A 12273-nucleotide genomic window follows, 5' to 3' on the forward strand; every position below is an offset into this window, starting at 1 on the left:
GGCTACAGGGCTTCTGTTCATCCAGTCTTTAGGCGGTTCTCAGTCATGGTGGTTCCATGACTGAGCTTTGCAGCTTTGATATGGCTGTGAGAGGAGGGGCACACAGCGTTGACCTACTCTGCCATCTTGACCGGAATTTGATTTTAAATACACGTGTGCACATACATTCTCTTTGAGGAGATTCACTAATCCCTTATTTCCTTTCCCCTCTCCTTATCCACATCTTGAGATGTGCATTCAGTTTCATTATCTTTTGGTTAAAATTTATGTTCCTGAAGTTTAACACATTCTTTAATAAGCCTTATAACCTGTCTGCGAGGTGTGTTTCATATATAAATTCAGAACGCTTGGTTTTCACTTCTGTCAGGAACCTGTGTGTGCTCTTCCACCGTCTTCTGGTTCCCACTGTTGAGGTGAGAAGTCTGATTATTCCTTCACCAGTAGTTTGTTATTTTTACTTAGAAGCATGTAGTTTTTTTCCATATCACGCAATGCCTAACTGTCTGTTTTCCCATGAATTCAATTTGGGTCTAGAACTATTCCAATCTTCAGAGAAGTTTTCTCTTGTGAGTGTTCATTTATTGCTTTTCCATCTATTCTTTTTCTTGGGCACTTATAATTCCAATAGAAAGTCTCCTGAATCTATTTTCTATTTCTCTTACCTTACTACTTTCCCCCTTTTAAAATTTCTCATTTGTGCTTTTAAATATTTTTTGCACTGTATTTTACAGACAGTTCAGGTCTCAACGTTTATAGTCCTCAATTCATCTAGTCAGTTGTTTAATCAAAAAATCTGTTTTTTTCTATAGGAAGTCTGTTTTGTCTTAAATGTTCTTAAGTGTCCTTATTCTTTTTATTTAGGTTTTCATTTGTGTCCTCTAGCAGTTTTATTTCTCTGGGAGTGTACTCTGATATTTCTTCCTTATTGTTTTCTGACTGCTGAGTTCCCTGAGAAAAGTCAGTATTTTTCTCCTTGGGTTGAATGCGACTTAGGCCTAGCTGTTGGACTACCTAAAAAGCATAAGCCCAGATGCCAAGAGCCCAAGTGGCCTTCCTCCCCACGAGCATGTAGGGCAACATGGTCTCCACTGCAGCTTGGCCCTCTGCTGAAGCCCCTTGCAATCCTCTCTGGTGTCTCGTCTGCCTCTACTCCCCCAGCCTCAAGGGCAGGAGGACCTAGTCTGCCGATTTAACGACTTTGTCTTTGAGAGGTTAGCGGGCCCCAGCACACACAGATGAAAGTCGGTGTGACTTTTTCCCACCTTGGAGAATTCTACACATCTCTGAGCGACAGGCTTTTCCCAGGGTCCATCACTTTCCAGTCTCAGCTGCTGGCCTCCTCCTATCTCAACACTGCTGCCAAGCAGCAGCGTGTCCAGGTGAAGGAGAAAGCCTTGTATCAGTTCTGTCTGTCAAGACTTCAGTGCACCCCAAGGCCTTAGTACTAGAGATGCTAGTTGCCTACACAATACTCATTCTCTTTTCTGTTCTGTTCTTTTATTGCTCTTATTTAAATCCCAATTCTGCTTGAAGAGGCAATCAATACTGCACAGCTAAACATACCTCCTCACATTCCCTTGCAGTGACTGGGTGGTAACCTTTTGACTTTGTTCTGACTAATGCCTACTGGGAGGGGCTTGTGAGAGAACTATTGCTTTCCTGATTGAGGAGGAAAAGATTCTGCCACGAGACAGGTTTTCTTTTTGCCCTTTCCTCTTTCTCCTGCCTGGAACATAGACCTGAAGCTTGGAGGCACAGCCCACAATTCTCACTATGGGGACAAAAACCAGACCCAAAGGTGACGTGCCAGGAGGCCGAAGGGAGACTTTATCTTATCCTGGTTCCAGAGTTCTTGTTAAAAACTAGAATCTGTTTAGTTTAGACATTGTAACTGGGTCCCTGTTATAAGCAGCCAAACACAATTCTGACTGACGAAGTTCTCACTTCTCAGACTCGCTCAAAGCTTTTAGTAGCTGTTTGAATTATTAGGCATTTCAGTCAGAAGTGGCAAAGAGCTTGGAGGGAGGAAGGGAGCTACATTTAGACTCCCAGGTTCCCAGCAACCTCTTGATACTGAAGTGCTGAGTGAAGTTTAATCTGTAACATTCATTCATTTACCAAGTATTCACTAAGTATCTGCAATGTGCCAGACACTGAGAAACAAAAGAAGATCCCAACTCTGGCATTCCTTCATGGAAATTTCCTTTGATGCAGGCTGTTTTTATCTCACTCCATGGCCCTGAGAAGCCACAACTGGAAAGGACTTGGGGGAACATATCACAATGCCACATCATCTTCCCGTGGTTTTCAACATCACAGGGCAACAAGCAGGCTAATTAATAATTCGGAGCAGAAGTCCCCCCAGTACCTTCCTGAATATCATCCTCCAGATCAGCCAGAGTTGGTGCATTAGGAAGTGAGTACATGGAAGACTGGTTGAGTTGAGTCAGTTTTGTGATGCTATTAATTTCCATGCTGCCCAATGGGATGGCATGCTCTATGGGAACATTAAAAAGAAAAAAAGAATTACATGGAGTAACAGCCTAGTAACATGGTTATCAGCAGGACTTCTGCTTAAGTAACCTAAGCCCGCCTATTGTTTGACCCTAGGGCAGAGGCATCTGATAGAAAGTAGAAAGAAGAGAATCGATGAACTACATGCTTTAAAGCACCTGCTTTTCATGCAAAAAAGCAACTGGGGCCACAGGTGAAGAGTCCCTATGGCATGTGTAAGGGCAGAGTATTGAAGAAAATTCAACAAGGGGATACACAGGAGGAACTGGAAGTCTAGGGCAAGAGTCCTGTTTGGAGGGCAAAGGACTTAAAGATGATTTTGCTCCTTCTTTCCCTTGCATCATGAGTTATATGTACTTTTCAGATGAGAAATAGCTTGGATTACATACCTGGCCCTTTTTCTACTCTTCTTGTTATAAGCTTTCACAATGGAAAATATCTCACCCTCTACTTCATTTTTCCTTATTCAGTGGAGAAAACTTAGCAGGACTCTTGCTTGGTTCCAGTTTTCTGTGATTAGGGTGGGAATAAGAAATACACAGGCGGCATATTTTCCTTGCCTATCATACAGAACCTCTGCAATATAGGATGCTGGACACAGACGGCACACACAGACTGAGACATCTGCCTGCTGAAGCCTGGAAGGGCTGAGGCCACAGAGCAGCTGGTGTACAGACCCCCGACCATCCCAGAAGAAAACACCACTAAAGAGGTGAATGTTAGAAGCTGCCTCCGCTGGCTTTTCTGTCCTGACTTTAGCTGTCCAGTAAAAATATGGGTAAGGTAATGGGGATAAGGATGCGAAGATGAGTCCGGAGGATTATTAGAGAAGGTATAGTCATAATGAAGAGGGACTCATTCATAAAAGCTGCATGAACCGTTCCTTTTCTGAAGCAGGCTTGTGAAGAGGCTAACCCATCTCCATGACATGGGCAAGGGAGATTCTGACAGTCTAGATTCTGTCCCCTCTCGCTGCTGTGCTAAACTCCAAAGCCCACGACCATGCTGCGAAGGCAGGCTCTGCTACTGGTGACTAGAATGGTTTCTAGAACATCCAAGGGAAATATTTTAAGTGGAAAATTCATGTTAAACACTCAGTAGTAAACTATGAAAAGTGCCCCTGCTCATCTGTGAGAGAGAGACAGGAAGGCTTTGGAAATCACCAAAAAAGGGAAACTCGGGAGGCAGAGGCAGTGAAGGAGAGAGGCCAGTTCTGCCGATTTATTGTGCTGTGCAACAGAAATCTCTGCACGGAGAGGAGAGGGTGCTTCCTGAGGACCGAAGGAGACTTGGGCAAGTGGCTGGAATCTGGAGGCAATAAAAGCCTCCCGGGGACAGGAAGGTCTGCGCCAGGAACGGCTGGACTCCAGGGCCGAAACCAGCATTTCCCAGCCTCTGAAATTTTACTAGTCTGCACCTAAATGTGCAGCACCACCTTTCATGTCTATGTGGAACTTAAACCCCTGGTGTGCTGCATGCGCTCCCACATCTGCAACACTGAAGTCTGTCCGGGACACATCTAGCACTGCAGTGGCTGGTGGCTCCGGCTGAGAGATGTGAGCGAGGGTAGAACAGGCTCCGGTCCAAGGGCCAGAGCCCTGAGGTCTTCAATGTGTGGGGAGTGACGGAAGAAGCCCCTCAGGTGACCACCAGAGGCTGTCACTGCAGCCACCCTGAGAGGCTGCTCTGAGGTGAAGTCCTCAGAGGCTTTAAATGTGAGGTGGCTCAAGACTTTTGGGTAGCGGTAATTTTTCCTCCACCTCATTTCAACAGGGAACCTCCACAATAAGCTTCCAGTTAAGTCCAGACTAAACTCTGGCACGAGGGTCGGGGGAGAAGAAATGACGGCATCGTTTAGCTTTGGTCACCGCTTCTGGACACTGCACTTCGGAAGAACCCATGAAAACTGTTCGGATTCAAAGCTGCAGAAGTCGTCAAGGCCCTCCGAGCTGTTTCCTCTCACCTCTCGGGCAGGGAGGTGCTCCCCTACAGCAAGGGGGCTGACTCACCATCCAGCTTCACACTCCACGTCATCTGGAAGCCGTTGGTCATCAGGTAAAAATTCTTCACATCCTCAGGCAGCACGCAGTTGTTTTTCTGGAATCACAAGGCAGCTGTGAGGTCAGGGCTGGGAAAGAGAGCACAGGACTACGGCTCGAAACAGCTGGGATATACTGTTCACCATGTTTCAGGTCCCCCAAATAGGACGACTGTGACAATTATCTACAAGACTTTACTGGAGAGTTCAGGGTCAAAATGGCAACAGAGTAGGCTCCGCAACTCACTTCCTCCCATACACACCCAAATGCACAGCTACGTATCGAACAGTTCCCTTTGAAAAAAACCCAGAAACTGGCTGAGTGACCCCTACATGTGAGGCAAATGAGAAAAAACTCACAGCAAAATAGCTGGGAAAGGCGACCGACCACACGCTCACCGTAACACCAACCCAGGTGGGGCAACACATCCAGAGGGCAGCTCAGGGTTCCCAGGCTCTTCCTGAGAAGCAAGAAGTTTGGACTCCACATCTGACACCTCAGCTTTTAAGACTTCCACCTGAGACATGGATCCCCAAAACACCTCTCTGAAAGCCAATGGAGCTTGGGTCCCAGAGACTCACAAAGCTGCTCTGCACTAAGACACGGTTTGTAAGGGGCTCACATGGACTCACGTGGCTGTCCTCCCAGGGCTCTGTGCAGAGGAGGCTGAAATCAGAAGTCTTGTGCGGATAGAGGCCTATTTGCTTACCTTAAACAATCTGCCTGAGGAATACGCTTCTAATTTAGATACCACTGGCATACTGTACAGAGACCAGGGAGGCTAGCAGGCCCTAACTTCATGCTCTCCTCCGCCTCACTCCAGGTCGCTGGTATCTCTGGGAAAGGGGCTCGTGCATGTCTGATACCCTGGCTTTTGCAGCTACTGCTTAGGGAGCATACCCCTCGATTGACTGGTGCGGGTGGGCAGCTGTGCTTATATTCCTGGGTCTCCCAGGACTGTAACAAACAGAGTAATAGCTCCTAACTAGCTATACCCACAAGGCATAGCTCAGAGGCAGCAGAATGAAATGCTCAGTCTTTCCTTGAGAGAGACCTATTTACAGATTGTAAATGATGCAGCCTGTAGGTCAGGCTTATAATTTAACAATATGTAGGGACCGACTGCAATCCTTTCTAGAAATGGGGAGGACAGCAGATGCCATATTCACACTCTGCCTCTGCCCCACCCCAGGTCACTGGTGTCTGTGAATGGAGCTTTTGCACACATCCAGCGTCCCAGCTCTTGTGGCCGCTGCCCAGAGGACACATCTGTGGTAGCCTGGCTCTGGTGGCCAGCGGGGCTGGTGTTCACACAGTCAATGGAATCATAGCAAACAAGGAAACAGTTCTTCACTGGTTACCCACTCAGGGCTTGGTGCAGAGGAAACAGAGAGAAAAGCCTATCTCCCATCTTACCCTGAGAGAGTATTTACAAAGTATTTGCATACTTTAAAAAGCAACTTTCATTCGGCTGCATCTAGGGGCTCACTGAAATCCTCCCCTCAGGGACACTGATAGGTCTGGCCCACCCTCACCTGCTGGGAGCCACTACACACGACGTAAGCTGGGCAATCACAAACACCTGAGAGAAAACTAAGAGCTAGGACAAGGTTGAAAAATAAGGTTCATCTCTTACATGAGGCCACTCCTTCAAGACTGGAAGGGGTGGCTATTTTATCTAATGCACAGAAAACCAACACATAGAGTCAAGAAAAGTGAAGAATTAGAGGAGTATGTTCCAAATGAAAGAACAAGGTAAAAACCCAGGAAAAGACCCTAGTGAAACAGAAATAAGTAATTTACCTAATAAAGAACTCAAAATAATGGTCATAAAAATGCCAGCTGAGTTCAGGAGAACAATATATGAACAAAATGCATATTTCAACAAATAGGAAATATTAATACCAAACAGAAATCACAGAGGTGCAGAATACAATAAATAAAATGAAAAAAATCAACAGAGGTTTCAGTAGCAAGCTCGATGAAGTGGAAGAAAGGATAAGGAAACTAGAAGGCAGGGTAATGCAACTCCTCCCATCAGATCAGCCAGAAGAAAAAAAAGAGTGAAAAACAGTGGAGAAAACTTAAGATACTTACGGGACACCAAGCAGACCCTTTTGCATCATAGGGGTCCCAGAAGAAAAAACAGAGAAAGTGGCAGAAAGCTTATTTGAAGAAATAATGACTGCAAAATTTCCCTAACCAGGGTAAGGAAACAGACATCTCATACAGAAAGCTTAGAATTTCAAAAAAAGATGAATCCAAAGAGACATTATAATTAGACTGTTAAGAGTTAAAGACAAGGAGAAAATCTGAAAAGCATAAAAGAAAAACACTTGTCTCAAACAAGGGAGCCCCCATATGACCATCAGGAGATGTTTAGGTGGAAACCTGACAGGCCAGAAGAGAACGGCACAATAAATTCAAAGTGCTGGAAGAAAAAAAAAAAAACCCAACCAAGAATACTCTACCTGGCCAAGTCGTCCTTCAGAACTGAAGGAGAAATAAAAGATTTCCAAACATGCAAAAGCTGAAGGTATTCATCACCACTAGACCAGCTGTACAAGAAATGTTAAAAAGACTTCTTTAAGCTGAAATAAAAGGGCACTAATTAGTAACAGGAAAACACATGAAAGTATAAATCTCACAGGCAAGGTAAATTTATAGTTAAGAATAATGTCATGGTGGTAGGTTGACCACTTATAAATCTAGTATAAATGCTGAAAGACAAAAATAGTAAAAATAACTATAACCCTCAATACTTTGACGATGGATATACATGATAAAGATATAAATGTTGAGATCTTTTTTAAATGTGTGGCAAGGAAGGAGAGTAAAAATAAGAATGTAGAGCTTTAGAATGTATTCAAACCTAAGTTATTATCAACTTAAGATAGACTGTAATAACTCTAAGTTGTTTTACGTCAACCTCATGGCCCCCACAAAACGAAAACCTATAGCAGACACATAAAAAATAAAGAGAAAGCAATCTAAGCATACCACTACAGAAAATAATCAAATCACAAAGGAAGAGAGCACGAGAACAAGAAAGGTACACAGGAAACAGCCAGAGATCAATGAACAAAATGGCAGTAAGTTCATGTACATCAATCATTTCTTCAAACATAAATGGACTAAATTCTCCAATCAAAAGACAAAAAGTGGCTGAAAGCCTTAAAAACCTAATTCCATGTTGCCCACAGGAGACTCACTTCAGATGTAAGGACACACACAACTGAAAGGGAAAGAATGGAAGAAGATACTCTATTCCAATGGGAATCAGAGAAAGGTGAGGTAGCCATACTTACATGAGACAAAGACTGGAGTAAAAAACAAAGAAGGTCATTATATAATGACAAAGGGCTCAATCCAACAAGAGGTTATAACAATTTATAAATAATTACACACCTAACATAGGAGCACCTAGATATATAAAGCAAATATTAACAGACCTAAAGGGAGAAACAGATAGTTATACAGTTACAGTGGGAACTTCAATTTTCTGCTTTCATCAACAATAGATCATCCAGACAGAAAATCAGTAAGCAAACACTGAACTTAAATGATACATTAGATGACATGGACTTAACAGATATTAACCAAATCCATCCAAAGTCAGCAGAATATACATTCTTCTAAAGTGTGCATGGAACATTCTTCAGGACAGATTATATATTATGCCACAACAGAAGTATCAATAAACTCAAGACTGAAATCATATCAAGCATCATTTGGGATCACAAGGGTATAAAACTAGAAAGCAATTACTAAAAAAACCCAGAAAATTCACAAGTATGTGATTAAACAAAGTGCTACTGAAGAAGCCAAAAAAGAAGTCAGTCTTGCAACAAATGAAAAATTAAGTACAACATATCAAAACTTATGGGGTGCTGCGAAAGCAGTCCTAAGAGGAGGTTCATGGTGATAAATACCTACATCAAGAAATAAGAAAGTTCTCAAACAACCTAAATTTATACCTCAAGAAACTAGAAAAGGAACAAACTAAGCCCACAATTAGTAGAAGGAAGAAAATACCAAAGATCAGAGTGGAAATAAAAGAATTACAGACTGAAAAGATAGCAGAAAAGATCGATGAAACTAAGAGCTGGCTTTTGGAAAAGATAAACAAAAGAGACAAACCTTTAGCTAGACTCACTGAGAAAAACAGAGTCCTGAAATAAAGTCAGAAATTAAAGACGTGACATTACAACTGATACTACAGAAAGACAAAAGATCATAAGAGATGACTATAAACAATTATACACCAATATATTGGATAACCTAGAAGTAACAGATAAATTCCTACAAACAAAACCCACCGAGACTGAATCAGGAAGAAACAGAAAATCTGAACAGACCAATTACAGGTGAAGAGACTAAATCTATAACCAAAACCCCCCACCTCAAAATGGATTAAACTAAGACTTGAACATAAGACCTGAAACCATAAAATTCCTAGAAGACACTTAAGAGGGTAATAAGCTCCTTGACATTGGCTTGGCAATGATTTTGTTAATTTCACACCAAAAGCAAAGACAATTAGTAAAAGAAAAAAAAACAGACCAAAACACAAAACCAAACTAAAGAGCTTTTGTATTGTAAAGGAAATAATCAACAAAATGAAAAGACAACCTACAGAGTAGGAGAAAATATTAAAAAATCATACATTTGATAAAGGATTAATATCCCACATATAAAAATATATTTTTTCCAACATATAATAACCAACATATAAAGAATGAATACAACTCAGTAGAAAATAAATGATCATTAAGAAATGGACAGAGAAACTCAATAGATGTTTCCCTAAAGAAGCCGTACAGATGGCCAACAGGTACATAAGGTGCTCGACATTACTAATCATCAGGGAAATGCAAATCAAACCACAGTGAGATATCAACTCACATCTGTCAAAATGTCTACTATCAAAAAGACAAGAAAATAACAAGTGTTGGTGAGGATGTGGAAAGCAGTATGAAAGTTCCTTGAAAATTATTTAAAAAGTACAATAGGATATAAATATTTCATGTGGATAGCATATCATCCAAAACGGTGGTGGAAAGGAACAGAGAGCTGAGGATCCTTGCAGTAGCGCACCCTAGATCCTAAGCAACTCGTATCTGTGCACATGCCTGACCAGTCGTCTCCAGCCAATCACACCCCTGGGGAGTACAAGATGATGCGTTCTCTCATGCTTTTCCTGGGCATCTTAGATTGACTTCTTGCTATGTCCACATGGGCAGAGGGGCAATATGTTAGAAACTCCACCCACACTTTTGGCTTATTGGACACTTGTAACGTGGGATACTGAAAGCTGCTACGCCAAGTTTGCTGTGGGTCATGCTGTCAGTTTGTTCCAGGTCCCCAGTGTGTGGGAAAATGAGAGTGTAGCATGATGATCTGAATTTATTCCCCAACTCCGCCACTAGCCAAGTGACCTTGAGCATCACTCAAACTCTGTGAATGCAGTTTCAAGAATAATCTCTAAGACCGAGTCTATAAAACACTGGAGGTGCAGGGGAGTGTGAGCTGGCAGCAAGAGAGAAGACTAGGTAACTGGGATTTTAGAGCACAGCATCTTCAAGAACTACGAGAGAGGAGCAAGTTTCAAGCTTGCAGAGGATCTTCAGCAGTGTTTTTGTATTATTAAATGGATAACAGCTATTGCTTTAATCAACAGGATTTTTCATCTTCTTGAAAGAACTAAAATATGCATTCTGATCCGTGTTTGTCTTACCTTTCCCCGATATCTAGCTGTCAATATCGCAGGACCTAAGTGAGTCTCCGACTCCTTGAGTTAACACAGAGGGTGGGGCAAAAGCAGGTTTACGGTGTATGTGAAACACAGAGTTTATTCTTGTATTATTTATTAATTATTGTATTATTTTCCATATGAAACACTGTAAACCTACTTTTGCCCTGCCCTGTATTTTCCTGCTCAGTATGTTATTTGGACTTTAGGGCTTGCTCCTAGTGCCTGCTGTCAGGCACATCCTCTGTGCCTTTAGAGAAGAAAAGTGTGCACGCAGAATGCCTCCCTCACTCCCCCAGACCCTAGCATTGGAAGTAGTTATCTCTGTTCTGACAGAGTTCTGGTTCCTTCTGTCACCTCCAGAGGCCAGAATTTGCTGTGAGATTTTTGAACATTAGTGCCATCTAGTGGTGGACACAAGGAAACGCCTATCTGTGAACTTGTCCTAAGCTGGATTCTATGAGATCAGTGCTTATAACATTTATGTATGGAACTGATTTCACTGAAGAAAAAAAAATGGCATTATTTTATGCTAGCATTTTAAAGAATTATTTGGATTATAAATAGAGAAAACAAATGAGTAAAATTAATATTTAATACATTTCAAATAGTAATATAAAACACAAAATGTCAGGTAAACCAAGCTTATAAAAAAAACACTAAGCCTGCACCATTTCCATGTAAATTACTGGTCTTCTAGCTCTGCTGCCTCCTCCCCACAGACCTCACGGCCCGGCAGTGGGGCTGCGACTGGCCCTGCTGCGCACTTCAGCCCCTGCCCTGTGAGTGCAGCTTTCGGGGGACACTTTCAGGTTGCTCCTCTGCCCTGGCCAGCGACTCAGAGTTACTGGCGTTTCTCTCCTGCCCAACCTGGGCAGAGACCGCTCCTCTCCCAGCAGTCTGCCCACCTCAGAGGACGACTCCTCGCCAGCTCCACGCTCAGTCTTCATTGTTTGTGGGTGTGATGAGGAAAGGAAGCTGTCAACTTGCAGAGAGTGACTGAAAGAGAGGCTGTAGGGATTAGACAGAGGACTTAGGGAGAGTAGAGGATGGGAGGACAGTGCTTACCAGTGTCTGAAATAATAGTGTGGCCCTGACACGGTGTTGTAGTCTGTGTACTTGATGACAATTCTTTCATAAAATTCCCAATGTTCTCCTTTTTTCTTCCCAAGAATAGGCTGCCTACAACAGTTCCTCTACACTACACTAGGGAGAGTCCACCACAGACTGTTACTGCTTTACCAGTTGAGGGGCCTGAGCCACTCTGACGTTTTGGGAGCTGTCAGCTTGATTCCCAGAAAGGCCCTGACCACGGCCTGAACCTCAGGCGAAGGGCTCAGGCTGTCTGCTGCCTTGTGACCACCTTCCCCACTTCTCCAGGGAAGGGGGCTGGGCAGCAGATGCAGGGTCCGGCCAGCAAAGGGGCCGTCGCATAGAAACTCATGTTTCACAGGTGCTTGTCTGCACCGGGCAGGCTCTCCATGCGCCCGCCCAGCCAGAGGAAGAGCTGCCGAGGATGCCTGTCAGGGAGGAGCAGGAAAACCTACTGGAAACATGAGGCATGGAGGACAAGAGCATCTGTCACAGTTTGGGAAGGAGGGCCCCTGTAGTGGGAGGAAAAGCTGGATGGACTGTGCAGGGATGGGGTGAGACACCCAGGAGAATTCTCAAGTATGTTCTTAAACTCCCTCCTAAGGGGAGGAGGAGGGCCTGGGCAACTGGAACCTTTTTTTCTGGGTGAGGGGGGTATGAAGTTTGGGGACAGGGTGGAGTTGCTCAAGACTCAGAGGAGAGGCAGCACACTCTTCCTCAAACCCCCAGCCTCCCTCTAAAAATGCATGAGGAAAAAACATATTGATATCACTCTGCCTTGGGCACCACGTGTCTTATGGAACTCTGTAGATGGCGGACATCAGCCAAGACAACTCCAAAACAGCAGTGCCCCCAGGCCTAAGGAGTCATCAGAAT

General features: G+C 43.5%; 1 protein-coding gene across 3 annotated transcripts in view; it reads right to left on the minus strand.

Moving 5' to 3' along the window:
* Positions 1-12273, minus strand: part of TPGS2 (tubulin polyglutamylase complex subunit 2) — a 29585-nt gene that overhangs the window by 8275 nt on the left and 9037 nt on the right. For 2 of the 3 annotated variants that reach the window (XM_045849869.1, XM_045849868.1), the window contains exons 3-4: positions 4524-4611; positions 2369-2497 (exon numbers count right to left, since the gene is read on the minus strand). In XM_045849869.1, the coding sequence (XP_045705825.1) occupies positions 2369-2497; positions 4524-4611 (217 nt within the window). The remainder of the gene's footprint in view (positions 1-2368; positions 2498-4523; positions 4612-12273) is intronic. The other variant, XM_045849867.1, reaches the window with a different exon arrangement.

Source organism: Phyllostomus hastatus, unplaced genomic scaffold, assembly GCF_019186645.2.
Source record: "Phyllostomus hastatus isolate PE091 unplaced genomic scaffold, TTU_PhHast_1.1 phas_contig_80, whole genome shotgun sequence".
NCBI classification, from domain to species: domain Eukaryota; kingdom Metazoa; phylum Chordata; class Mammalia; order Chiroptera; family Phyllostomidae; genus Phyllostomus; species Phyllostomus hastatus.